Genomic DNA, 25,473 nt, shown 5'->3' with positions numbered 1-25,473 from the left:
ATAATTCCGATTGGTAAACATTTGTGCGTTTTGAGGATTACTAGCTTATCGTTCGTTACAACATGGTTGGTACATGCAAAATACGATGAAAGGTTCTTAAACTTAATAGGACTATTGTGGACTGCTTCCACGGATGTTCTGTCCGCGCTTTTTAGATATTGTAAAACGTATTGGCCGTATACCATTAGTCGAAACTTCGATCGATGCAGCAACCAACTTATTGAAACTTAATTCAACAAGATCAGCGATTCCGTTGGTTGATCTTTCAGCACGCTTGGTTTGGTTGTGTGGTTGTTTGTTAGTAATACATTTAAATTTTTACTAATTTCGATAGAACCGAAATCTACTGAAGTAACTGCTCCATTGGATTAGTTCTATAAATTTTACTAGTTTAAGTAAAGAACAAAACAAAACAGAACGTAAGTTGTTTCATCTCTCAACTAATTTATTCAACAGTGTTATGCTTATTAGTTTACCTACATAGTACTTTAATGAATCCAAAAAAGATTTATGTACTCGTATATGTATAATAGTGCTTCTGTAATTAGCTAGTGTTATCCTTAGTAAAAAGATATACAACTACAATAAAAGTCTATCCTTTGTAGAAAAAGAGCAAAAAATAGAAAAAACAACAATAATAAGGATTAATCAGTTTATTAATCGATCATAATAATTATTATGTATAATAGATTATAATATTCAGTGAAACTTAAAACCTACCCGAATTTCGCTATTTTTCTCTAGGTTGCTGTACTTTTGTTTGTTTCCTTAAGGTTTGCTTCTTTGCGTTCCATGAAATTCATACGAGGCTCGCGTGTAACCTCGATTTAACTATTTATAACTTCTGCATCAGAATCCGAAGTTTAAATTAATTTAAATTATATTAGATTTTTCTTCCTTTTCTCTCGTTTATGTTCATCATTAGCTTAAAATTATTGTGTTATATTTATGTATAGAATTTAGATAACTATTCTTACTGTATCATAATGACAAATTTACTCCTTTGAATTTATGATTAGAAAAAAAAATCAATTATTTCTAAGTGTTTTATTCTCTCTTTTGCTTCTTTTTCATCACTGTCTGTGTCTGTGTGTGTGTTCTTGGGAGAGAAAAATACTTTTCCTCTTGCTTCAGCGTCATTTTCCAATAATTGTTGTGGTTGTTTCTTTACGTTTGCATTTTTAAATATAATTTTATATTGTATATTATGTAATATATATCATTTAAGGCAATTAATTCTTACATTCATGAAAAGAAAACGGGGACAGACCAGCAGCTAGGCTCGTGGCAGTCGAATTTGATGCGAAAATGTTACAGTCAGTGTTTTGTATTTGTCCAGTCCGCCCAATTGCTGGCTCATCTCCCGCGATAATATATATTCGATTTACGTTTCAACATGTGTGTGTGTATTTTTTCGTCTTCTGTGATTTTAGCTGTTTCCGCATATGATTTCCTCTTCGTCTGCATGTGTGGTTGTGTGTAATTTGTTTATTTAAACCTTCTTTTGTAATTGTTTTAGTTTATACTTTTGTTTTAAATATATATAATTTTATCATTCTTTTATATATAGAAGCACCCATACATTTATAAGTTCTCATTTTCTAAGTCGCAGTAAGGTTTACTGCAGACTGTGTAACTTTTCCGTGTCTGCGCATTCCGCGATCCACTTCACCCGGGCTGGTGATATAACTTGACAGGTAAACCACATGTCTTAGTATTTTTTTTACTCTTTCTTTTCACGCATCAACGGGTATGGAAGTGTGCGATTTACTCTTTTCCGTTATTCAACCTAATCTTTTGCTTCACTATACAAGTCTTTGCACTATTAACTTAAGAACAAAAACACCTTTTCCGTTTCCTAGTAGTAAATCAGTGCGCGCGTCTCTCATCAGTTTTCTGATCCAGATCGGATTTTCTCTTCTAACGATTATAATTATTGAAATGTTAGGTATATGTGCATATTGTTTTTTTTTCAAAAATTTAGAAAAAGAATCTAACTCTAATTTCAGTACCGTTTTGTTTTCATTTCGCTTACAAATTTATATGGAGGGGTCTTTTCTAATAATTATCAGGTTGTCTGATTATTTTTTTGTTTGTTCAAATGATTCAGGGATTTGATTTTTTTGAGTTTGAAGAGACAGAGAGAGACAGAGTTTGCTTGTTGCTATTTCACTTGTTGAATGAAAAAAGTGTCTGATTCTTTCTTATTATAGGGGGCTGCGTGAAACACTAACATGGTAGAGGCAATCATGACTCAAACATAAATACAAAGATTCGAAATTCAGAAAGTCTTTATAAAGGAACACGTCAATAGTCAAACTGGTAAATCAAACTGGGCTACGGATGAACTGGTGATGGTAATTCTGATTTCGAGTGTTAATTTTTATTTAGCGAATGAACTATAAAGCCAATGATGTTGAATCTCATCGTCATCTGAAAAATACTTCCAAATTATCGGAGTCTCATGTTCAAGTCTTGAACCTTTTCGTTATGTTCGTTTTTTGCTCCTTTGCTAATACTGTTTCGAACCCTTCCATACGTGTTTTGTGGTTTACATTTTGTCATATTACTTCTTTCCAATTTTTTGTGTAAGCAATCGTGAACTGGATTCAAAGATGTCAGATATAAAAAAACTCAAAGTAAAATATAAAAGTTGTCGTTTTGCTTATCGAAAATTGTATACTAATACGGGAAACATATGAAAATGTTTTTCTCTAAATTTGCGCTTGCAGTTTTCCACAATAAATTTTTGTGTATTTTTTACTTTCCAACAAAAATGGAAAATTCGCTTACCTAAAAAAAAAACATTTTAGAGAGAGATTCTATTTTTCATTTTATATCATTTTCTCTTCAAAACCTTAATACTCCTACGTTGAAACCTAGGATGAAAATATTTTTTTTTCAATCTGCTCCTATCGGAAAACAAATAAAAATTTTGCATACCAGTTGAAACAAATTTTGTACGTTTGCCGCGATTGAAGAAAAAATAATTAAAATCAAAACAGATAAAACAATTCAACAAAAAAAAAAAACAAATTATGAGGATAGCAAAATCCTTCTGTCACTGCTGTTAAAATGTACAGAAGAAGGCAGTTGGTTGCGTTAGCGCAACCTTCACTGACAAAACAGGCGTTACAGTATTTGTGTCTGTGTGTGTCCTATAATTGCGATACATACGGTAAAAGTAAACTTAACACACTAGTATATATAAACTCTCCTAAATGTTACATTAATCTGTTCTTTCTTTTTTTACGGTTTAAAATAAAGAAAATCTTTCGTGAAGACCAGAGACAAACAAAAAAGAGATATAAATTAAAACTTTTAAAATAATATAACAATCATTAAATTCATTTACATCAACAATTACTATCGCTCTGTGTATTCTTGTTTGTTTATTCTCTAATGTTTCACTTACTTTCATAATTAGCGATCACGCATTACTTCCGAAAAGTGCCATGCCATAATATGAGGGGACAGGGGGTATAAGTGATAAAGTTTACAAACAACAAGTTTTGTTTTGTTTTTTCATCAGTGTAGAAGTTCTCTATCGGCGTGTTCTGTACTTTTCCCCGCTGTTGCTCACAGAACAGTGGCACACGCTTGCTCGGATCGTTCACATGACGACGCAACGTTCTTAGCAGACCACGTGGACGCTGCGCATCAACAGTTGCCTACCTGTAGGCGATTTGCGCCGTTTACTTGGTTTGGGTGATAACTTCGCCGTCCTGCTGGATGATGATGATAAACGTATTATTTTCGCTAACCGCTCCCGTAGGTGTATCGGTCAGCTTGGCGCTACCATCATTTTCTATTTCTTCCGGTGCGTTTTCCATCATGTACTGCTCTTCTCGTTGTTGCTGTTGTTGTTGTTGTTGTTGTTGCTGATGCTGCTGCTGTTGTTGTAAAAGGTGGTGTTGAAGGTTCTGCTGGGGCTGAGAATATTCGTCAATGGATGCTGCGGACAGTGCGATGTGATCCGAGTTCTGTTCCGGAAGTGGCTGTGACTGCGGTTGCTGCGGGTGATCCTGTTATGTCATTAGGTCTTGCTGCGAGTCGATCGAGAAGAGCTCCTTGTACAGCGCGGGGAACACATACTGCGGGTGATTTTGCTTGAACTTTTGCAGCGCTTCCATATGCATGATGGAGAGCTCACTGGAATGGGAGATGAAAAAGTATCATTAGTGCATTTTAGTTGGAAAATTGTGACGACCACCAGTGATGGTCACTTGTGAAAAACTTCGCAGTGCGTACATCCTAGTGAAATGTACAAGGGACTTGATGTACGTTATTATACTATCGGTTTATTGGAACTCTGCGAATTGTATTTTTCGATGTTTGAACGGTACGTACGTTCAGAGATGGACATACCATCTACCAAAGCTGCGGCAACACACACGAGCTGGGTACAGCTTTCATAGTGATGGGTGAGATGCGGAAACGGGTGATTGGGTGGTGGCCAATCAATCCTCGAATGTGCAGGTTGAAAATCAAGGGCCGATTCTTCAATATAAGCATCATCAACGTGCACAGCCCTCACCTCAGAAGTACCGATGACGACAAGGATGAATTCTACGCGCAGTTGGAGAGTGAACACGACCGCTGCCCAAAACACGATATCAAGATCGTCATCGGGGATTTCAATGCTCAGGTCGGCCAGGAGGAGGAATACAAATCGGTGATTGGAAGACTCAGTGCACACCAGCGGACCAATAAAATGGGCCTAAGACTTATCGACTTTGCCACCTCCAAGAATATGGCCGTACGTAGTACCTTTTTCCAGCACAGATTCCATCACAAGTACACCTGGAGGTCATCAAATCAGACAGAATCACAGATTGACCACGTTTTGATCGACAGTCGGCACTTCTCAGACATTATCGACGTCAGAACCTATCGAAGCGCTAACGTTGACTCGGACCACTACCTAGTGATGGTTAGGATGCGCCCAAGACTCTCCGTTGTGAACAACATTCGGTACCGGCGCCAACCTCGGTTAGATCTCGCGCGGCTGAAGCAGCCAGACCTCGCCGCAAGCTACGCTGCCGGAAGAGGACGAGCTGTGCGAAGCCCCTCTCGAGGACTGTTGGAACACTATCAAAACAGCCATCAGCAGTGTAGCGGAGAGCTCCATCGGGCATGTGGCCCGGAATCAGTGGAACGATTGGTTTGACGATGAATGTAGGAGGGTGATGGATGAGGAGAACGCTGCGCGGGTGGCCAAGATGCGCAGTGCCACACGTCAAAACGTGGAAAGACACAAACAGAAGAAGATGCAGCGAAACCAAATCTTTCGGGAGAAAAGCGCTCCCTGGAAGAGCAGAAATATGCGGAGTTGGAGCGGCTGCATCGTTCTCAAGAAACGCGAAAGTTCTACCAGAAACTGAACGGAACGAAAAGGCTTTGTGCCGCGAGCCGAAATGTGTCGGGATAAGACTGGCAGTATTCTGACGGACGATCGTGAAGTGACCGGTAGGTGGAAGCAGCACTTCGACGAACACCTGAATGGCTCACAGGCGGAGAACCATGGCGGCGGGGAAAGCGATTTCGAAGGTGCAACAAACGGGAAAGAGGTGCCAGCCCCAACGATAGGTGTTAGATAGATAGATAGATAGATAGATAGATAGATCGTTAGAATTTGGGATACGGAATAGCTACCGGAGGAGTGGAAAGATGGGGTTATCTGCCCGATCTATAAAAAGGGCGACAAGTTGGACTGTGAGAACTATCGAGCGATCACCGTTCTCAATATCAATATATTTGCCGATGATATGGATATTATCGGCAGAACATCTGTGGCGGTGGCTTAACATTATACCAGACTAAAGCACGAAGCAGAAAAGATTGGGTTAAAGGTAAATACGTCTAAAACAAAGTATATGCTGGCCAGCGGAACCGAGATCGAATGACACCGCTTGGGCAGTAGTATTTTGATCGACGGCGATGAGTTTGAGGTAGTCGAAGAATTTGTCTACCGTAGCTCACTGGTAACGACGGACAATGATACCAGCCGTGAGATTCAGAGGCGTATTATCAGCGGAAGTCGTGCTTACTGTGGGCTCCACAAGCAATTGCGGTCGAGCAGACTAAGTCCCCGTACAAAGTGTACACTCTACAAGACGCTTATTAGACCGGTTGTTCTCTACGGTCATGAAACATGGAGAATACTCGAGGAGGACCTGCGAGTGCTCGGAGTTTTCGAACAACGAGTGCTAAGAACGATCTTCGGCGGCGTACAGGAGAACGGAGTATGGAGGTAGAGGATGAACCATGAACTCGCACAGCTCTGTGGCGAACCCAGTATCCAGAAGGTGACTAAAGCTGTACGGATACGATGGGCAGGGCATGTTGCAAGAATGCCGGACAACTACCCTGCAAAGATGGTGTTCACCTCAAATCCGGTAGGAACAAGACGACCAGGAGCGCAGCGAGCGAGATGGTTAGACCAGGTGGAGCGAGATCTGGCGGAGACTACTCGGTGTCCGAGGAATTGGAGAGCGGTAGCCCTCAACCGAGTTACATGGAGCAACTTTGTTCAACAGGCTTTGTCTTAGGACGGCAAGCCACCTAAGTAAGTAAGTAAGGTAGGTGGTTTTAGAGCGGAACTTATCGTAACGATCGTAGCCTTCCGTCTACCACCAGGTGTTGACGAAAATATTTTATAGTAGTGCTTGAAGCTCTTGGTTCATACGCCTGCGAGTATTGTTTCCACTTGTACTTGTACGTGTCGCAGTAATCGTGGAGGGCGATGAACTAGAAGTGGTAAAGTCTGTAGGTTCGAAAAAAGTGAGACACATTGACTAGTGTGTAACTTTTTAGCTTGTGAGTAGAAATAAACGAAATTTTGACTGAAAATAACTAACAGTGTAATGTGTACGTTGGCAAAATTTCATCACATTCTGTTAAGTGGTCGTCGAGATGGAACCGGAGCAAGAACAGATCCACCAGGTGCGCCGTTGTAGAAAATTCGACTGCGTATCACAGATGTATCGAAAAACAGCTGTTCGCATGTACCGAAATAGGTGAATATTTCTGTTTTGTTTGTCACAAAAACGATCAAACGCGTCAGCATTCACGTCTCCAAGGTACGAAAGGCACCGAACTGGAACAACAAACAAAGCTGTACAGAGAGTGGCTGACAAAACTGAGGTGTATCGTGATGGCCGATGAGACTTACGTAAAGACGGACACAAGCAGTTTCCGGAGCAGGAGTTTTACGTGTGGCATTCTGGAGTTTATACCATATTATAGGATATGACCGGAATATGTAATGTGTGGTGTTTACACATTATTTGGGAAGTTACCAATAGCGTGTAGCTGGTACAGGTAAAGTGACAGCAGTTTGGCTGACGGTTTCCCGCGAAAACGAAGGGCGAATCAGTCACGCAGGATAGCTAAATATGAAATACCACATTACATTGGCGATCTACTGCCAAATTGATTTGTCTGCATTGTTGAGGTAAAAAAAAGAAATATATTTCATAGAGCGGTATACGTGGGACTGGAGATTGGTTTAAATTTGTTGGCGTCTCACGGAGGCGAGGTAGTATTCTAGCTGGATATGGAATAAAACCCAAATTGTTACTTGGGTCGTTAACCCACCGAACTCGTCGGAAATTCGCCGATTGGGAAGTTTTGGGCCATCATGAAGGCCAAATATCGTAAAATTACTTAAGGTGTTGGAGAAGAAACAGCGGGTAAAAAAATGAAAAGTAATCAGTCCCACCATTGATTGCTGAAAACCTTATGACTCATGCTAAGGGCAAGGTCTGGACATTCGCTTTTGCAGAGGTGATCAAATAAAGCAATGAACAAAACCCAATCTAAAATATTGTATTTTATACCTTCTGAGTTTGAAGAAAATCAAGTTAAAATTAATTTTTGGCAACAATGTTTGTTTGTTTCACTTATCCCCATATGCGAAGCCGACTTGCGTGTGTCCAGACGCTCAACGAATTGATGACGAGTAGTTCAGGTTCGAGTATAGTGAAGTGAAGTGAAGTGAAATTTTTGGGGTTTCTAGACTATTATAACCTATGTATAGCCTTTTAATATTACAAAAGCGTTGGTGACTGCCTTTGTCCGAGTCTTCGTTACAAAACGCCTACATTTATGGATCAATTTGCCACTGCGGTGCTGGAGTTTCGGTCAGGGTACTGACATCTCTATATCGGTACCGTGTGTTTGTTTGTAACACAAATTTTAGGCCCCTTATCACCATCAAAACATCAAAACCTGCCTCAGATGAGAGAATATTCGGCAGATTTTCGCTCTAGCTGTGGTTTAGGTGCACATGAATTAGTTTCAGCTTTGTGTAAATCGTTTAAGGAGCGAGTAGCACCTCATCACGGGTATTAGCCACGAAATCATGGCGTCCTACTAGGAGCTTGATTTTGGTTACAAACCGAACAATGATACTCTTAAAAGGTCTGGGATAACAGCGTCTTATGGGCTTTTACGTGCAGTATATTCCATACGTTCATATACTTGACTTCGAACTGTTTGGCCAAGTCCCGGATGAAAATAACAGAGTTGGGTTTTACAAACTTCTCAACTCCCGCTGTTTGGCACCAGTTTTTTGTAATATTTGTGGACGCGTTTTCATACCAAAATTCTTTTGAATTTTGAACTCGAGAAATTCAGTACTTGTTGCTTGTTAATAAAATTTCCTTCCGCTGAGTTTAATTGTTATTTATTTATTTATTTTATTGTTCTACATCCTTTGTTGAAGTGTAGAAGAGATTCTACTCTCAAAGGATTTCCACTACTAGATCGATATGATGCCAGCGTGTGACGGACGTCTATTTTGAACCATGATTCATCTTATTTGTTTTGTTTTGTTTGAAACTGTTTTTTACAAGCTTTTCGAAGGGTCTAAAGCACTTTTCGATTTGTTACATTTGTCCGCTTACTGTATTTAAAACGCGTATAAATTGAAAGGTCACCATTTAGAAACCATAGGTCTCATCAGTTCACGAATTGTGATAACTCGTCACTTACGTTTTAATAGCTTGATTTTTTCTTATACCTGTAAATTGCACTTACCGGAAGGTAGGGATTTTGTTGAGCAGGATTTCCAGCACCGTCACGTCACCTTTGAGCGGTGCGTGATTCGCCTCGATCTCCTGCCGTATGGCGGACATGCTCATTTCGAACAATCGCTGAATTTCCGTGTTACCCCGTACACCGTTTCGCTCTAAAGAATAAAACAAAAAGAACAATGTAAAAAGGAAACCGTTCGCGTGATCCACCTGAAAACCAGAACACTACGTACCGGGCCACAGCAGGACAAGACTCTGGTACAGCGCCAGTTCCGTCTCCGTCAGCTTCAGTTCGGCGATACTCTTCGCAGTCTCAAATATGCACGCCACCAGTTTCATCTCGAACGAGTCAGACGTGTAGAACACCTCCTGCGGGAGCATGATGTCCCCGTACAGTACGGAGTTGGTTGAGAGATCCATCAGTCGAGACATGCGCACGATTGCCAGTTCGAATGAGCCAGTTTTCAGCAGGAGAATCTACGGCGAATGAAAATTGATTAGTTTGGGATTTGTTTTATTCGTTCTTAAATCAATACTTACCTGATCATCTTGACTTAGCCGCATGAAACCCGGTATCAGTTTGGCGAATTCGATAATTTGTTGAATCATGGCTGTCAGCTTCTCCGCACAGTCCAGCCACAGTTCCTCTTGGCTCATGTTCTTGTAGTACAGAATGCGGGTGACGTCCTTTTAAATAACAAAAATGAAATTAGTAACTTACGAAAGTAAACATTAAAACAAATCCAACTTACCTGTGGCTTTCGGAACATTTCATGCACTATTTCCAGCTTGTGGTTGGTATTCGCATGCGCTTCCGCCAGGGTTTTTATCAACACGTCATTGATGTCGCCTTCGGCTAAAAGTACAGAAAAAAGAAAAAAATCCGTTAATCTAAGGTCCATTTTGTTCGTGGCATACAAGGTAGAGTTAGTGGTTCACAACATCAACCGACAGACAACACAAAGAACACCCATCTAGGAAAATCCACATTACCCCATTTTGAGTGTGAGTCGCAGGAGCTATCGTCCTCACCGAACGAAACCGGTGTATTCTGGCTAGGAAGATGCGAATGGGGTAACCCAATACCATCGGCCACACCAGCACCAGTACCGTTTCCAACCGTAGACACTGGATTCTGCTGGCAGCAATCGCTACGCCTTATGCTGTTACCTGTGACTTCTATTGCAGCGTTTGTCCGTTTTGTTGAATGGGCAGCATGTTAGGGATGTTAGAAGGGGCTTGTTAAACAAATCAGTTTGGCGTTAGTAACAAAGAAGTGTGATGCACCTGAACCAGAAACCACGGTTTGAGGCATCCCGGGTCCGTTGGTACCGCTGGTGTGCACCAGATTCGGATTGACCATCTGCTGTTGGCTGTTGGGCGATGGCAGGAAGGTCGTCGAATCCACGAAACTTCCTACGATGTTGTCCACGTTCGTAAGCTGCTCCTGCTTAATCGTGATTATTGTACTATGTGTGCTGTTGTTATTATTGTTGTTATTGTTGCCGGAGGTTTGATTAGAGAGAGTGCTTATTGCTGTTTGCTGGTTGGGGTTTTGTTGCTGCTGCGGCAATTGCTGTTGTTGTTGCTGCTGACCTGGTTGTTGTTGTTGCTGCTGCTGTTGCTGTTGCTGCGGTTGTGAACTACCGCCTCCACCAGCGGTACTGTTCGCGGTGGCTGTTGCAGTCTGTTGAACTCGTGCTAAACGAATATCGTTCAGCGTTATTGCTCGATGGTTTGGTGAGCTGTCTTTGTCTACAAGGTGGGTTAGTAAGAGGAAATAAATATGTACAGTACAGGGGTAGGAACCCGTCACCACGGATGGTTAGTAAAGCGACATGCACGTTTTAATGCGCAGAATGAGAGAGCAAAGTGCTGACTTACTGTGTCCACTTATGAAATCTGGGTCTATTATCGTACTTCTAGGTTCATAAGTTGTTGTACTATCCACGTAATCCGCTGAGATGTCGTAGCCCATCGTTTGTTGCGGGGTGACCGATGTCGAGTAACCATAGGGACTGCCATAACCAACCTCATTGTTGTATGCATATCTGCAAAGAAAATTGGGAATAAGACAGAGGTCTTATCAGCTATAGCAAATCTTACCCATTGTAGCCGTGGTGCAGCTGATCACTACTCGAGGGCGTCTGGGTATCAAACACAGAACTGTCGGGTGCCGCATCACTCTGGGCACGCATCTGAGCTCGATGAAACCGTACCTCGTCTTCTACCTTTTCCCGTTGCTTTTTCGACATTCGACCGAATTTTACCGCTGGAAATTAAAAGTACGAAATCAAGTTGTTAGTAAACGGGCTTTAACAAAAGTGCAGATGAAACAACAGAGTACAACTTCACCAAAGATGCTATGTTCGAACCTATTGATTTTCACTGAGTGAGACTGTTTATCGTAAAACACGATTGCTTACTAGCCGAGAGTGCGCATCCAGCCTTTTCCCACCGACCAGCGGTTCATGACAGCAGCACCATTGAAAAAAGGGGGAGACAGAATGCTGCGAATCAGGATAATTGAAAATGGTCCTGGTAGCACACGTGGATTCGATCTGCACAAACTAGCTTGCATTGAACAGTGCTGCATTTATACTGTGAAGCAGAAAACATGGTAGAGGGCATTGCTTTTGATAAGGTAACTTTTATGAAGTACCATTCCCGGTGGCGATATGGTTGTTATGTATATACAGAACCGCTGGCAGACGGCCAAACAGGACGCCGGCAGTGTTTTATCGATTTGCGAGAGGTTTTTTGCTCTTTGGGGTTGTCGTTAAACGTACCGTTTAATGCTGCTGCTGGTTATGAGTAGATTCTGATCCATACTTTTTGATATGATTTTAGAACAGATATCATTGCCATTCTGAATGTTTTGTGTCAGTAACTGTTTGAAACAATGTTTCATATTAAAATATTCGGGATTTGTTTAATTTTCTTCCATGCAATCTTTATTTTTATTTCTAACACATGTTCACATTACATTGTGAGATGGCACCTTTTATACATTTGAGACGCTAAATTTAAGATTTTTACGATATTCGTGAGCAGAGATTGGCAACGTCATCTTGCAAATCATCAGTCAACGCTGAAGCAATAAAACTCTAGAATCAACTTCGAAATCAGTTTCAATCAGCATCAATCAAGTGCGTTTCAATTTATAATGGCGGTCGGTTTTAAAGTTTCATTTGTACTTTATGATCAAATATTTGGTAGAAACGACTAGGTTTGAATACAAACGACGTTAAATTGAATAACATTTCCTACAAGTTAGAATTAATGTAGTCAACATCGATAAATTGTGCCTGACTTTCAATTGTCGTCGCTTGAACAAATCGCTACCTTCAATCGAAGCTTGCTTGAAAGGTTCTGTTTAAGGGGAAACCGAAAGTGGCTCAAAGATGACTGGATAAATGGCTACCATTCGACGCATGTATTGTTTTGCGCCTTAAAAATGCATCTGTATTGGCAGAGCACGCTTTCGCCGCGTAATCAGTGCTTCCAGCGCTGTTATAATTTCCTAAAACTTGTAATTCAATTTATCGATCTGCTATGTATCAATAAACGCTTAGCAAAACATAATTGCTAATGGAAAATAAATTTAACTGAACATATCGATCATTACGTGTTCATAAAAGCGACCAATGTATAATTTGTAATTAGTTAATAGATATTTGGTTACGCACATAATTCGTTGAACAAGCGATTTCCGAAAAAACAGCAACACAGTATCAAACTTTCGTCACATCAATGAGCTTTTAAAGAGCTTTCAACTTTCGCCGCATCGATGAGCTTAGATGAGTAAACAAACAAAACGCAAACGTAGGAATCAAAAACGCAATCCGATGCAAGCGGATTAATTAAACATCCTAGTGATCCTACGCATTATTCAGTTGCTGCTGTTAATTTTGATTGAATCGGAATGCCTTGATTAAGAAAACAAACCCTTTTTCGGGATGTTTGTAGTCAGTGCGGTTGGCTGCGGATCAGCTGTTTATGTTTGTAAGCTCCGCTATTTGACATATATTACCAATACTAATGCAATGTTCAAATAAACGTTTCGGTTTTTAACGAACACATGAGATGTACAGTACAGTGTTTGTCGCACTAAACAATAACGTTAGCCACTTTCGGTTCCGCCTTAACATTTCATTTGTTTCATTTGCTTCCTGTCCTCGGCGTGAGAGGCGTGAATGCTAACCACTACACCGGGACTGGCCCCATTATTGTACTTTTATAATGATATTTATGACTAATTTTGGTCACAAAAACCGTCATAAGAGTGCAATAAAACCGTCAATGTTATTTCGGCTGTGCAGCTTTTCAACAACTGTATTTAAAAATATATTAGAATCTATTCCTGTAAAAATAACAGGTAAGGTATTAGAGCAAAGCCTTGGGCTGTAAACATCTTTAAGACTTGGCCCTTCTTTTTCGACAGACTTCGCGGCCGGTTATTAGAGTACGGGAAATCGCGGGGCAACGATCCTAGTGACTCTAGCAGCACCGCTCAGCTGAGATTCCAACATACGACGACTGGCCTGTTAGACCAGCATCGTACCTCGAAGCTTGTGTTACAGAATAGGTATCAAAAAGTAGAGCGAGAAATAGAGTGTATTCAAAATACTAGATAAGCAAATTTTTTTTTCATTTTATTAACGAGCCTTGAAATAGGTTTATTCATTCAGGTCCGGAAGATAACCAACTTTCCTACGTAGTCCTGTTCCTACGTTTAGTAAGCGTGTACAGAAAAACAGCATTATAACTGATTTGTGGCTGCCATGGCTGCTAAAATAGTCAAGCAACTACGGTCGATGCTTTGTTCGTATTGCCAGCTCCACCTTGGAGCGAAAAAGTTGAAAAAATGGACATTTATATGCGTCAGTCGAGGTCGGGAGTGTCTGAGCAGCAGGCAATCGCTTAGAAGGAGCGGTTGAAGGTGCTGGTAGAAAGCATCTTTCCGGTGAAGCGCAACGTTGTGGTCATAATGAATGACGAGATCTACTTGACGCTGGCCGGCAACAACTGACCGACTGGAGACTGGGTTCAGGTTCATGACGTTCCCCGTCAAGAAGTTAAACGATGCCTTCAAATATATCTCCCCCACAAAGGTCCAGGGTGGCGCTGGCAGTACGAATAGAGTATCGAGTGTAGTTGCTTGACTGTTGTAATCATGACTGCAGCAAATCAACTGATAACGGTGTCAAATTTTCAAAATCAGTCCATTTCTTAATGCATACGTTAATGGGACTCGGGCATGTTGATGAAAGCTTGGTGGGGTCTTATATGAGTGGCGAAGGGAGCCTGCATGGTAGCAGAGCTCCATCTGTGGTAAATTACTACCTCCGTTCCAAGCTGGTAAAGAACAGTTGATTTTCATCCCAGTAGTCTAACATCGACGTTTTGCGATGTTACAATGAAAGTAATACAGGGGAAACCAACCAACCAAGGAGAGGACAAAAAGACTACAACGGAAATAAAAACGTGACGTGAACGTGACATAATTAGAGGTAGAACTGAATAGACGAAAACGAACAGCGGGATAAAAAAAGGAGTTCAAAAGCGAAAAAAGAGGAAACTCAAGATCGAAAGGATGGGCTCGAGAAAAGATAATGGCAAATGAGACAGAAAAAGAGGAAACAATGGCTTGAAAACGACGAAAAACTGAAGAATAAAACAAATAACTGAGCAGATGAAAATCAGGACGCAGGAAAAGAGTTAAAAATAGAACGAGAAAAGAAGAGAAAAGGAACTGAAAAAGAGGATATAACGGGTATAAAAAAAGGAAACATGAGAATCAAGAAGAGGAAACACGAGATAAGCAAGGGCGTACGAAATCTATATATATAAAAGTGAGCGTGAGTATGTTTGTATGTTTGTTTGTATGTTTGTGTGTTTCACCATAACTCCAGAACGCCTTGACCGATCTCCACCAAACTTGGTACACATGTTCCTTGATATAAGAGAATCAGCACTGGTGAGTTGACAAAAGAGGGGGGGCTCATAACAGGGGGGTGCCCTTAACTCCGAAACGCCTTGACCGTTTTTCATCAAACTTGGCACACATGTTCCTTGACAAAAGAGAATCAGCACTGGGGGGTCAACAAAAAGGGGGGAGGTTCCCTAATAGGAGCAAGGCCATAACTCCGAAACGGCTTGACCGTTCCTCATCAAACTTGGCACACATGTTCCTTGACAAAAGAGAATCAGCCCTGAAGGGGTTGACAACAGGGGGACCGAAATGTTTAGACGGTTCTCCCATAAGGACAGGATAAAAGGAGGAGCTAATGACCGGAGGTTGCTGACGAGAGGGGGGAAGTAACGCCCACATGACTGCAACAATTTATCCGTACAACAGAAAAAATCAAAATACGAAACACTAAACTGCAATGCTCGCAGCTGTAGGTCAAGTGTAATTATGCCCGAATCAAAGTGACCTGTATAAAAAGTGTTCGATCATTACTGCTAATTGTTGTTGGCCGACTTTGTTTGAGTCCCAGGGGCAATCATTTTAACAGCGTGGAGTTCATCTGAGAACACCATGTTTTTCCCTTGGCAAACTTTATGCCACATAAAGCTGCAGAGTGGACTTAGCCAATAATTGGTGCATACTTGCTCCTGGTGGTGACACTAAAAACATTGTTTACAAACAAGTTTTGTCTTGAAGTGAGATGAAAGGAATGACAGGTTTGTTGTATCCTTGGAAGAAACACTGTTGCCCCTTCTACTTTTTTTATTAGGATAGCATGTAATACTAAACTAATAAATAAATAAAAAGCTGTGTTTAGAAAAGTACAATAACAAAACTATTTATTTCCTATGGATGGGGTGGCCATTGTTAAAAGCGGAAGGTGCAAATTGGAAAAATGGCTTTGTTTTCATTACTTTATAGGGTTTTATAGGGATTTCCGTAAAGAAAGCAGGTGTGCAGGTGGTCGGGTAGACAAAAGAGGGGGAGCTGACAAATGGGGAGGAATGTCCGAAAGAGAAACAAGCGTTCTATTTTTGCATTCTTAGCATTTCGGTTACAATAACCGATGTACAAGTGGCTGTGAGACAAAGGCTCCCCGAGTAAGATCGGGCACTCAGCTAGTAGAAAAAAAACGAGAAGAAAAAAAGAAAATCGAGGAAAACAGAAGAAACGAAGAAAACGGGTCAAAGAAGAACGGGATATAAAAGGAGACGACAGAAAAACAAGGAAAAATGGGACAGAAATGAAAAACCAGAAAAACTGATTGCAGAAAAAGGTGAAACGAAAGAAAAATAGACGAAAACGGGAGATAAAGAAGTTAACTCGGAGAAGAGACGAAAAAAAGAGAGTCAAAACAGAATAAACGTGACAGAAAAGAGGATAAACGGGGTATGATAAAGATGAAAACGGAATATATGAAGGTGCAAAGCGAGAAAATAACGAGATCAATTGAACAAGAAAAAATACGGAAACTGGGAGCGAAAAAGAGGGGAAAAAGTCAAGAATAGTCAGAAAACGGGATAGAAAATAACAAAAAACAAGGGAAAAGCATGAGGAAACACAGAACTGAAAATAAGAAAAAACAATAAAAAACAGAGGACAAAACGAAAAGAAAAACGATGAAAAAAGTGTAAAAGTGAAGGATAGAGCACAAAAGTTAGAGTAGAAACTAGAATAACGGTATGGAAAAACGAAACAAGAATTAAAAGAACGGCACTGGAAAAGAGAAACAACGGAACAGAAAAGAGGTAAAATGTATGAGAGAATAGAACAAAAATGTCAATTCTGCTTTCAAGTAAACCTTCGTGTCTAATTAGTTTTAATGTTTAGTCAAATTTAAACTCTAATTTCAATTCCAATTCCAAGTACAATCTGAATTCCAATTTTAAGACTAATGTAATTTCAAGTCTAAACTCAAATCCAATTTAAATTCATTTCATGTTCAATTTTAATTCGAATTTTAAATTCAATTTCGAGCTTGATTTCATATCCTATTCCAAGTCTTATTCTATTCCAATTTTAAATGAAATTTCAAGTCCAATTTCAATTAAAAACGTATAATTCTGCTTTCATTTCTAATTCCAAGTAAAACTTCTAGTCCAAATTGCTCAAAATTTACCTCTTCTAATCCAAATTACTCTAAATGCCCAATTCTAAGTCCAATTCCCAGTTTAATTTGATATAATGCTTCACACTCAAATTAGTCCAAATTGAAATCTAATTTAATGCCCTATATCAAGTCCGATTTCAATTCAATGTCAACTCTAATTTCTAGTCCAATTTCTGCCTTGATTTTAGATCCAACTGCACCTGAAGTCCGGAATTTTCCATCTAATCGGCTGGTACTCCATTTTATCAGGACAAAACCTTCTTCTGAAAAGTCGAGTGTTCACCTTTTGTTTACGTAAGCATCGTACCTCGAAGCTAAATGTAAGGCCATGAAGATATCTACTATTATTTATAAAACTGATGTGTATTCTGTAAGGTGATTCATCTATTTTGGACAGGCGTTACGCGTACTTAATTTTGGCCACTTTCATTTGATTTTGGTGTAAATGTCCAAAATAGAGTATGCGTAATGCTTGTCCAAAATAAACAAATCATTATATTATACCAGCTATGTCAACTAAAACTAGATCAAATTTTGATTATTTGATGTGCATGACGCAATTTTATATTAATACGCCTTTTATCACAGCTCAGCAAATCTAAATCCAAGGGCTTTTTTAAAATAAATCTCCTGCACTTTCAGAAGGAACATTACTGGAAAAGGTTTAGATTAGGTAAGATTAGATTCTTCATTTCAGCTGGATCGCGTCTTTTGAAAAGCTTTCTTGAGTTCTGTAGACAGATTAGAAGTTGAAAGTTTACTCGTATTCTATTAAAAAAAATCCCCTGAATAGGTACATCAATTTTGAGTCCATTAAAACTCGCAAGCAACAAACTAATTATTTAAGCTGGTATCTTCAACGTTACGTGGCTTGTTAATTTGAGCTTACAAATAAGCCACTCATCATGATTGCAACCGTTCTGCATCACTTCGAGTTTCTCTTATCGCGACGAAGCAACCGAGAGTGAGACGTCTCATAAAATGATTGAGACTGCCGCCAGGCAGAAGCCGCGGCGGTGGTTTGCGAGTTGCCTTTTGCATCGCGAGACACGGTATGGCACTAGAGGCAATCGGTACGTACACACAGGTGTGATCTGCCAGCAGCGATAACGAATGATTCCACTTTGTGCGCCACCAATGTCCTAAGGAAAGAAGAGAATTGCATAGCTCTACACAACTCTTAGTTAGGGTAGGTCGCAGTCTTCGTCGGATTGTTCGCTTGCGAATGCCGCGGATGGGGAAGATGGGCGAGCGAGCGGGAGCGGCGTCACACGACGGAAAGCGCATGCATCTGTGTGATGCGAATGCGGCGCGTGGAAAAATAGGACGTTCTCGGAGCGACAAAAAAAACAGATGAATAAACAATGCGCTGTGTTGGAATTTATGCTCGAATGGGTTGGCTTGGTTTGGGCGAGATGATGATTAAGTTGGAAATGAAGGGGATAAACTGGTATGCCGGTCTGCACGTTTGCGATTCTGTCACCGTAGCTCCGATGTTTGGAATGTTCATCGAGTTATGTAATGAATTCTTTGCTTGCTGCTGTCGTCGGTGCAGGTTGGCTGGCTGCGACGCGGTTGGACGACAAAAAACGCATAGGGATCCACACCACACGCATTGCTAGCATAAATCATGTTTGGCACAGGCAATACAGGATGGCAACATTGTTATACGCTAGGCCCAACATCAAAGTGTTTATTTCTGTTTTTACAGTTTACAGAGCTACAGTTACAGGTTTTGTATTCTCAGGCACTTTAAATTATTTTATGTAGAACATTAATGATCCTATAACACATATAGGTTAAGCAAATGAAATGAATGTGAAAGGTGATTTGTTATTCAAAATTACCGGCGTGTAGAACTGTGTTGTAAAAGGAACTCTATTTCCTGTCCGTTTCAAATCGCATAACATTCCCGAACCTCAGACAACAATTACCAGTCCAATTATAGCTACCAGTTAGGGGTATCACGTAACAAATTATGACCATGGAAGTGATGAGTTCGCAAATTCCCGACGCTCGCACTAGCGAACAATCATCGATGGGTTGGATAAACAGACAGGTGTAGCATTTCATACCAAAATGCAAATTTTGAAACACTAACCGCTCGCGAGTTCGCGAAGTTCTGACTCCACTTTACCAATTTATCACCTAAACAAACACTGCCGCGGCGTTGAAATTGACGGCGGCGAATCGTCGTCGTAGCCATTACCTGCCGCAACTTTGTGCTCGCCGAGTGTTGTTGGTGACCTAGATTCGATATCATCGTTGTCGTCATGCCGTTTCATCAATCGAGCCCGGTGTTGGATAGCTATTTGAATTGCCAAATATGAAATGAAAGGAAGGTGTAGGTATAGGCTTCGACTGATCGGGCGGGAGGGCGGCGTAGTGCAATTTGTCGATGACGTTGTTGTCTGGCTGCGATAAGTTCTACCGAATGTTGCGATGACTTTGTCACGATATCTCTGTCTGCCGCGCTCTCGTAGTTTGTGCAGCCGGTTCTTTGTGTCCTAGGTCCTGAACATAGGCGCTACTATACGGTCGCGATGCAATGTGTGAATAGAAATAGCAAATTCAAGACAACATTTATTGTACACATGTTGTCATTCGTAGGTGCACCGAAAATACACACGTACAAGTGATAAGCTTCGTATGCAGGGTTGTGAGATAAAGGAGACCAAATTTGATTGTAGCTTGGCGGGAATGCGGTAAATGTAGGTCACCAGACAAATAATGACTTTTTTTTGCATGTCTGGCTTGCAGCTCAGCCAGATGTATCGGCATCGAATTGTATATTGACTTGGTCAGGATCGATTAGCGAGCAATAAATTCAGCGTAATTTCAGCAATAAATAGCGTCTGTATACCTATTCAAATGATTCTTTATATGAGTAATAGGATTCAAGGTTTCTATGAAATCGCTTGAAAGTTATTTTTTATATTCTTGTTTTCTTGTTATCTTGTTAACTTGTTTTCTTAAATTGTGAATTATTTGAATAATTGGTAATAGTTTGCATTTTATGTAAAACGGAAAATATGATTGAAATCAAGTAGATAAATTGCATCGTTTTCGAGTGAGAAAAAAAAAACAAATCGCGTAAAAAACTGCGTAAAAAGAGACTTAGCTGTAGTGTCTTTTGCTCATTATCCAAAGTTCTTGACTTTTTTTTGCTTTTCTCGGGTTTTTCCTATCGGTTCTATGTTAAAGTTTTATCGATATAAATATTATGTAATTAAACTGGAAATATTAGACACGGTAGTACATCTAGGAAGTGTGTAAAGAACGAAAGTTTGATTTTAAAACACTTGTATTTTAATGGGTCCCCCTTGCCCCATGTTCTCTGGAATGACGTCTCCATTTCAATCCATATATTTATATCAAATTGTACAACTAAACAACTAATAAATGGTATGGTTCTGTAAAGAAGAAGAAGAGAGCATTCAAATGGAATAAAAAAAATTTAAGCGGTCATCTTGAATTTGATCGCCATATTGGATTTTATCTAAAAACCACCGTTTTCTCCGTGATCCCCCCAATCGATTTCAATTTTAAACCTACCGTTGGAAAGCTGAGAAAAAATGCTACAGGAAACATCCATCAAATTAAGTGCGCATTAACATTAACTGAATGAAACAATTTATTATCTGTAGCAAGATATACCATTACATGAGATTTGTAAACCTTGTTACAGATTGTTTCATTTAGTTAATGCCAATTCACAACTTCTAGAATATTTTCAGCTTTCCGATGGTGGTTTTAAAATTAAAATCGGTTGGGGGGCTCATGGCAAAAACGGCGATTTATTGATAAAATCCAATATGGCGGCCAAATCCAAGATTGACGCAAACAAAATTTACCCCATTTGAAAATTTACCCCGTTGTTCTTATTCTTCTACAGTAGCATAGAGTCGGGGTGGCTCGTGCTGTTTCAAGCACTCGTCTCCATTCAACTCGGTCTTGGGCCACTCGTCGCCAAATTCCTAGTCGTCTCAGAAGTCGCAAATCGCTTTCGATCTGGTCGAGTCAACGTGCACGTTGGGCCCCGCTGTTCTTGGTGCCGGTGGGGTTTTTCAAGAGGACTATTTTCGTCGCACTGTCGTCCGGCATCCTTACGACGTGTCCGGCCCACCGTAGCCTGCTAACTTCCGCTAGATGTACGATGGGAGTCTCCCCAAGCAGTGCCTGTAGCTCGTGATTCATACGCCTCCGCCACTCTCCGCTTTCAGTTTGTACTCCACCAAATATCGTCCGCAGCACTTTCCGCTCGAACACGGCAAGGGCGCGTATGTCCTCCATGAGCAGCGTCACGGCTTCAAGTCCATAAAGAACTACCGGTCTAATAAGAATTTTGAACATTGTTAGCTTCGTGCGGCGGCGTACGCTTCCTGATCGTAGCGTTTAACAAAGGGGCAAAGTAGGCCCGATTTCCCGCTTGGATGCGCCGCTGGATCTCCTTACTAGTGTTGTTGTCCGCGGTCACCAGCGATCCCAAATACTCGAACTCCTCTACCACTTCTAGTTCATCGCCGTCAACGGTTGCCGTCCGTGGGAGGCGCGCGTTTGTTTCCTTTGAGCCTCTTCCTTTCATGTATTTGGTCTTCGACGCATTTATTTTTAGCCCAATTCTCCTAGACTCCGTTCTCAGTCTGGCGTAGATTGCCTCCGCCATCGCAAAGCTCCTGGCAATGATATCGAAGTCATGTTCAAAGCCTAGAAGTTGGCTACCCTTGGTAAAAATTGTGCCTCTCGTTTCGATGCCTGCTCGTCGGATTACCGCCTCAAGAGCGATGTTGAACAGCATGCAGGATAAACCGTCACCTTGTCTCAACCCTCGCCGCGTCTCGAAGGGACTCGAGAGTGTCCCAGATGCGTACGAAACACATCACTCGATTCAATGAAGCTCTGATCAGTCACGTCAGTTTGTCCGGAAAACCGTGTTCGTGAATTATCTGCCATAGCTTGTCTCGATCGACTGTATCGTATGCTGCTTTGAAATCAATAAAGATGTGATGCGTGGGCACGTTGTACTCCCGACATTTCTGCAAGATCTGTCGGATAGTAAAAATTTGGTCCGTAGTTGCGCGAGCCCCAATGAAACCCGCCTGATAATTCCCTACGAAACCTTGTGCTATCGGTGACAACCGGCGTAACAGGATCTGGAAGAGTACCTTGTAGGCGGCGTTCACCAGCGTAATAACGCGACAGTTGCAGCAGACTAGCCGATCATCCATTTTGTAAATGGGAGAAACCACTCCTTCCATCCGTTCCTCCGGTTTCCTCTTCCCAAATCCTCGAAATAACCCAGTGTAGAGCCTTTACTAGCGTTTCTCTGCCATGTTTATAAAGCTCTGCCGGTAGGCGGTCCTTCCCAGCGGCTTTATTGGTCTTCAGCAGCCCGATTTCTCGTTTGACTTCTTGGAGATCAGGTGCTAGGACATTACTATCATCAATGGGCGCTCCCAGGTTAATTTCCGTTCCGCCTCCTTCTGCGACTTCGCCATTGAGGTGTTCATCGAAGAACTGCTTCCATCTGTCGACCACCTCGCGCTCGTTTGTGATTAGATTCCCTCCTTCGTCCCTACACATGTCAGGTTTCGGTGTGTAGTCCTGCCGAATTTGGTTCACCTTCTCATAAAACTTGCGCGTGTCATTAGCTCGGAATAGTTGCTCTAATTCTTCACGATCTCTGCCCTCTTTTTGGCGCTTTTGCCTCCTCAGGATCGTGGTAAACTGGTTCCTAGCTCGTCGGTATTTGGCCAGGGTCTCTATAGTGGCAATACTTAATACTTAATAGATAATTTTTCCAAGCAGTTTTTTCCCATCCACCGCTTGTTGACATTCCCCATCAAAGCAATCATTTTGTGTACTCCGAGGCTCAATACCTAGTGCCTCTCCGATGGCCCCAACCGTTTTCGAGGTTTGAAGCACCTAACTCCTCGGAAGAAGGCAGTGCCTCATTCAGTACTCGCGCGTAGCTCTCGGCAGCTTGCGGGTTATTTAGCTGCCTGATGTTCAGCCGAGAAGGGCGGTTTTGACGTGTCCCGTGTACGGTGGACAGCTTTGAGCGCACATGTACTGCTACTAGGTAATGGTTAGAATCAATATCCGCACCCCGTCGGGAGCGTACGTTCGTGATGTTAGAGAAAAACCGGCCCTTCATGAGAACATGGTCAATTTGGTTCATTGTACGTTGGTCAGGTGATCTCCAGGTGGCTTTGTGGATATCCTTGCGCGGGAAAAAGGTGCTTCGGATCACCAGGCCTCGGGAAGCTGCGAAGTTTATACATCGTTGGCCGTTATCGTTCGTGTCGGTGTGCAGGCTATGGGGTCCTACCACCGGTCTATACATCTCTTCCCTACCGACCTGAACGTTCATATCCCATTCCCATCCCATTCCCATCCCATTCCCATCCCATTCCCATCCCATTCCCATCCCATTCCCATCCCATTCCCATCCCATTCGCATCCCATTCCCATATCCCATTCCCATCCCATTCATATCCATATCCATAATTCACCCCCTTGTTATTCTTATTTAGAGAACTGGGAAATTTGTTTGTTGTTTCAATGCAAATTTATGAAATATTACATGACATAGATCTCAAGGTTTGCTAAAAACTCATCTTTTTTTGAAACTGTTAGGCCCCTTGGCGAACGAGGGGTCCACTATTTCGAGGTATTAAAAGTGCGCTTCTTATTTTTTAACCATTTTCAACCAAAAAAGTGCCAAAGTTCCAATATTTGAGGACCTCGTGTTAGTAGTGGCCCCGTTTCAGCGAGAATTACTCCATAAAAAACCAGAGGTAAGGATTAATACCGCGATAAAACCTTTACAAAATTCAAGTAAAACCAAGTGGCTTTAGAATTTTTTCTTGGGGTTAGTGAGGACATGTGATGCAACTATGCCAATAAAGCTGGAACCGAGGATTGTACGGCGACCAGCTCAACGACTTCCGCAGTAGCTGTCTCAGAGTAAGAAGACGAGTTCAGATAGCTAAAAGCGCAGCAAACTGAGATAACCATAGGTTCGTGTTCCAAGTGGTAAGAAATGCATTGAAGAGGCTTATCAAAAGGTGCAAAACGAATTACTGCAAAGAGCTGTGCTGTGGCGTTGACGTTAATCCCTGGGATAACGCGTATGGTATTATTATGACAAAAATCAAAGGTTCAACGATAATTGTGAGGGTTGGTCCAGAAAAGATGAATATCATCACAGAAGGACTTTTCTCGAGACACAACCCTGCGTGGTGGCCACCTACGCCGTACTTAGACGAAGGGGACAATGCCGAGAGTATACATGTGCCCAGCGAGGTACTCGCAGCTTTTGCAAGAGACCCGAAAGTGAAGAAGGTGCCAGACCCAGACCCTAACGTAGCCCTCAAAACCGCAATCCAAGCGTTCCCGGACATGTTCAGGACGGTGGTGCTGCAGAACTGTCTAGAGGAAGGTCACGTCCCGATGTTAGTTACATTACATTATATTATATGTTAGTAATACAGCCAAAGCCTGGAACGCCTCCAAAAAATTTAGCAATATGTTTGCTGGCTACACTCGGAAAGCTTTTGGAAAGCATCATTCTCAACAGGTTGATGCAGTTTACGGAAAGCGCACATGGTATGTCGAGGATGCAATTTGGGTTTCGGAAATGAAAGTCGGTTGACGCTATTCGGACAGTAGTCGAGAAAGCTAAAAAATCGGCCGAACAAAAGCGAAGGGGCGATCGATATTGCGCGGTGATAACCATTGACGTCGAAAACCCTTTTCAATAGCGCCAGCTGGGAAGCTTTAGCCGCGTCACTGCAGAGAATGAGAGTCCCGGACTACCTGTGCAAAATTCTGAAGAGTTACTTCCAGAACCAAGTGTTGGTATGAGACGACCAAGGATTAGCGATCGGTGAAGATTACCCTAAAGGCTCTATTCTCGGTCCAACGCTATGGAAAGGGATGTGCAACGGTGCGTTGACTCTAAAACTGCCCAAAGGGGCTCGTTGGCTTTGTGAACGACATTTTACTATCGGTAACGGGTGAAACACTAGAAGAGGTAGAGAGGCAAGAAGAGAAGCTGCAGGTAGCTCTCCACAAAATGGAAGTGTTGTTGGCCAGTAACTGCAAAGCGGTGCAGCGGGGGGAAATCACTGTTGGAGAGTACGCCATGGCTTCCTAGCGAATACTGAAGCACCTTGGAGTGATGATCGACGATCGTCTTAATTCCAATAGCCACGTGGACTATGCCTGTGAGAAGGCGACGAAGGCCATCAATGCGTTGGCTAGAATCAGAATGATGGCCGTGGACCTAGCAGTAGTAAGTGTCGACTTTTGGCTAGTGTTTTCCTGTCGATTTTCAGGTACTGAGG

At 41.6% G+C, this 25,473-nt stretch overlaps 1 protein-coding gene across 1 annotated transcript in view; it reads right to left on the bottom strand.

Annotated features, from left to right (window-relative positions):
* Positions 1-4,028: 4,028 nt before the first annotated feature.
* LOC128739945 (ecdysone-induced protein 78C) overlaps positions 4,029-25,473 on the bottom strand; it is a 56,344-nt gene continuing 34,899 nt past the window's right edge. Inside the window, exons 3-11 of the mRNA XM_053835446.1 lie at positions 11,145-11,310; positions 10,923-11,089; positions 10,326-10,793; positions 10,032-10,217; positions 9,791-9,894; positions 9,579-9,725; positions 9,272-9,515; positions 9,043-9,193; positions 4,029-4,152 (exon numbers count right to left, since the gene is read on the bottom strand). Coding sequence (XP_053691421.1) covers positions 4,029-4,152; positions 9,043-9,193; positions 9,272-9,515; positions 9,579-9,725; positions 9,791-9,894; positions 10,032-10,217; positions 10,326-10,793; positions 10,923-11,089; positions 11,145-11,310 — 1,757 coding nt within the window. The remainder of the gene's footprint in view (positions 4,153-9,042; positions 9,194-9,271; positions 9,516-9,578; positions 9,726-9,790; positions 9,895-10,031; positions 10,218-10,325; positions 10,794-10,922; positions 11,090-11,144; positions 11,311-25,473) is intronic.

This window comes from Sabethes cyaneus, chromosome 3, assembly GCF_943734655.1.
Source record: "Sabethes cyaneus chromosome 3, idSabCyanKW18_F2, whole genome shotgun sequence".
Taxonomy (NCBI): Eukaryota; Metazoa; Arthropoda; class Insecta; order Diptera; family Culicidae; genus Sabethes; species Sabethes cyaneus.
The sequence above is the reverse complement of the archived record's forward strand: the minus strand, read 5'-3'. Positions and strand labels throughout refer to the sequence as shown.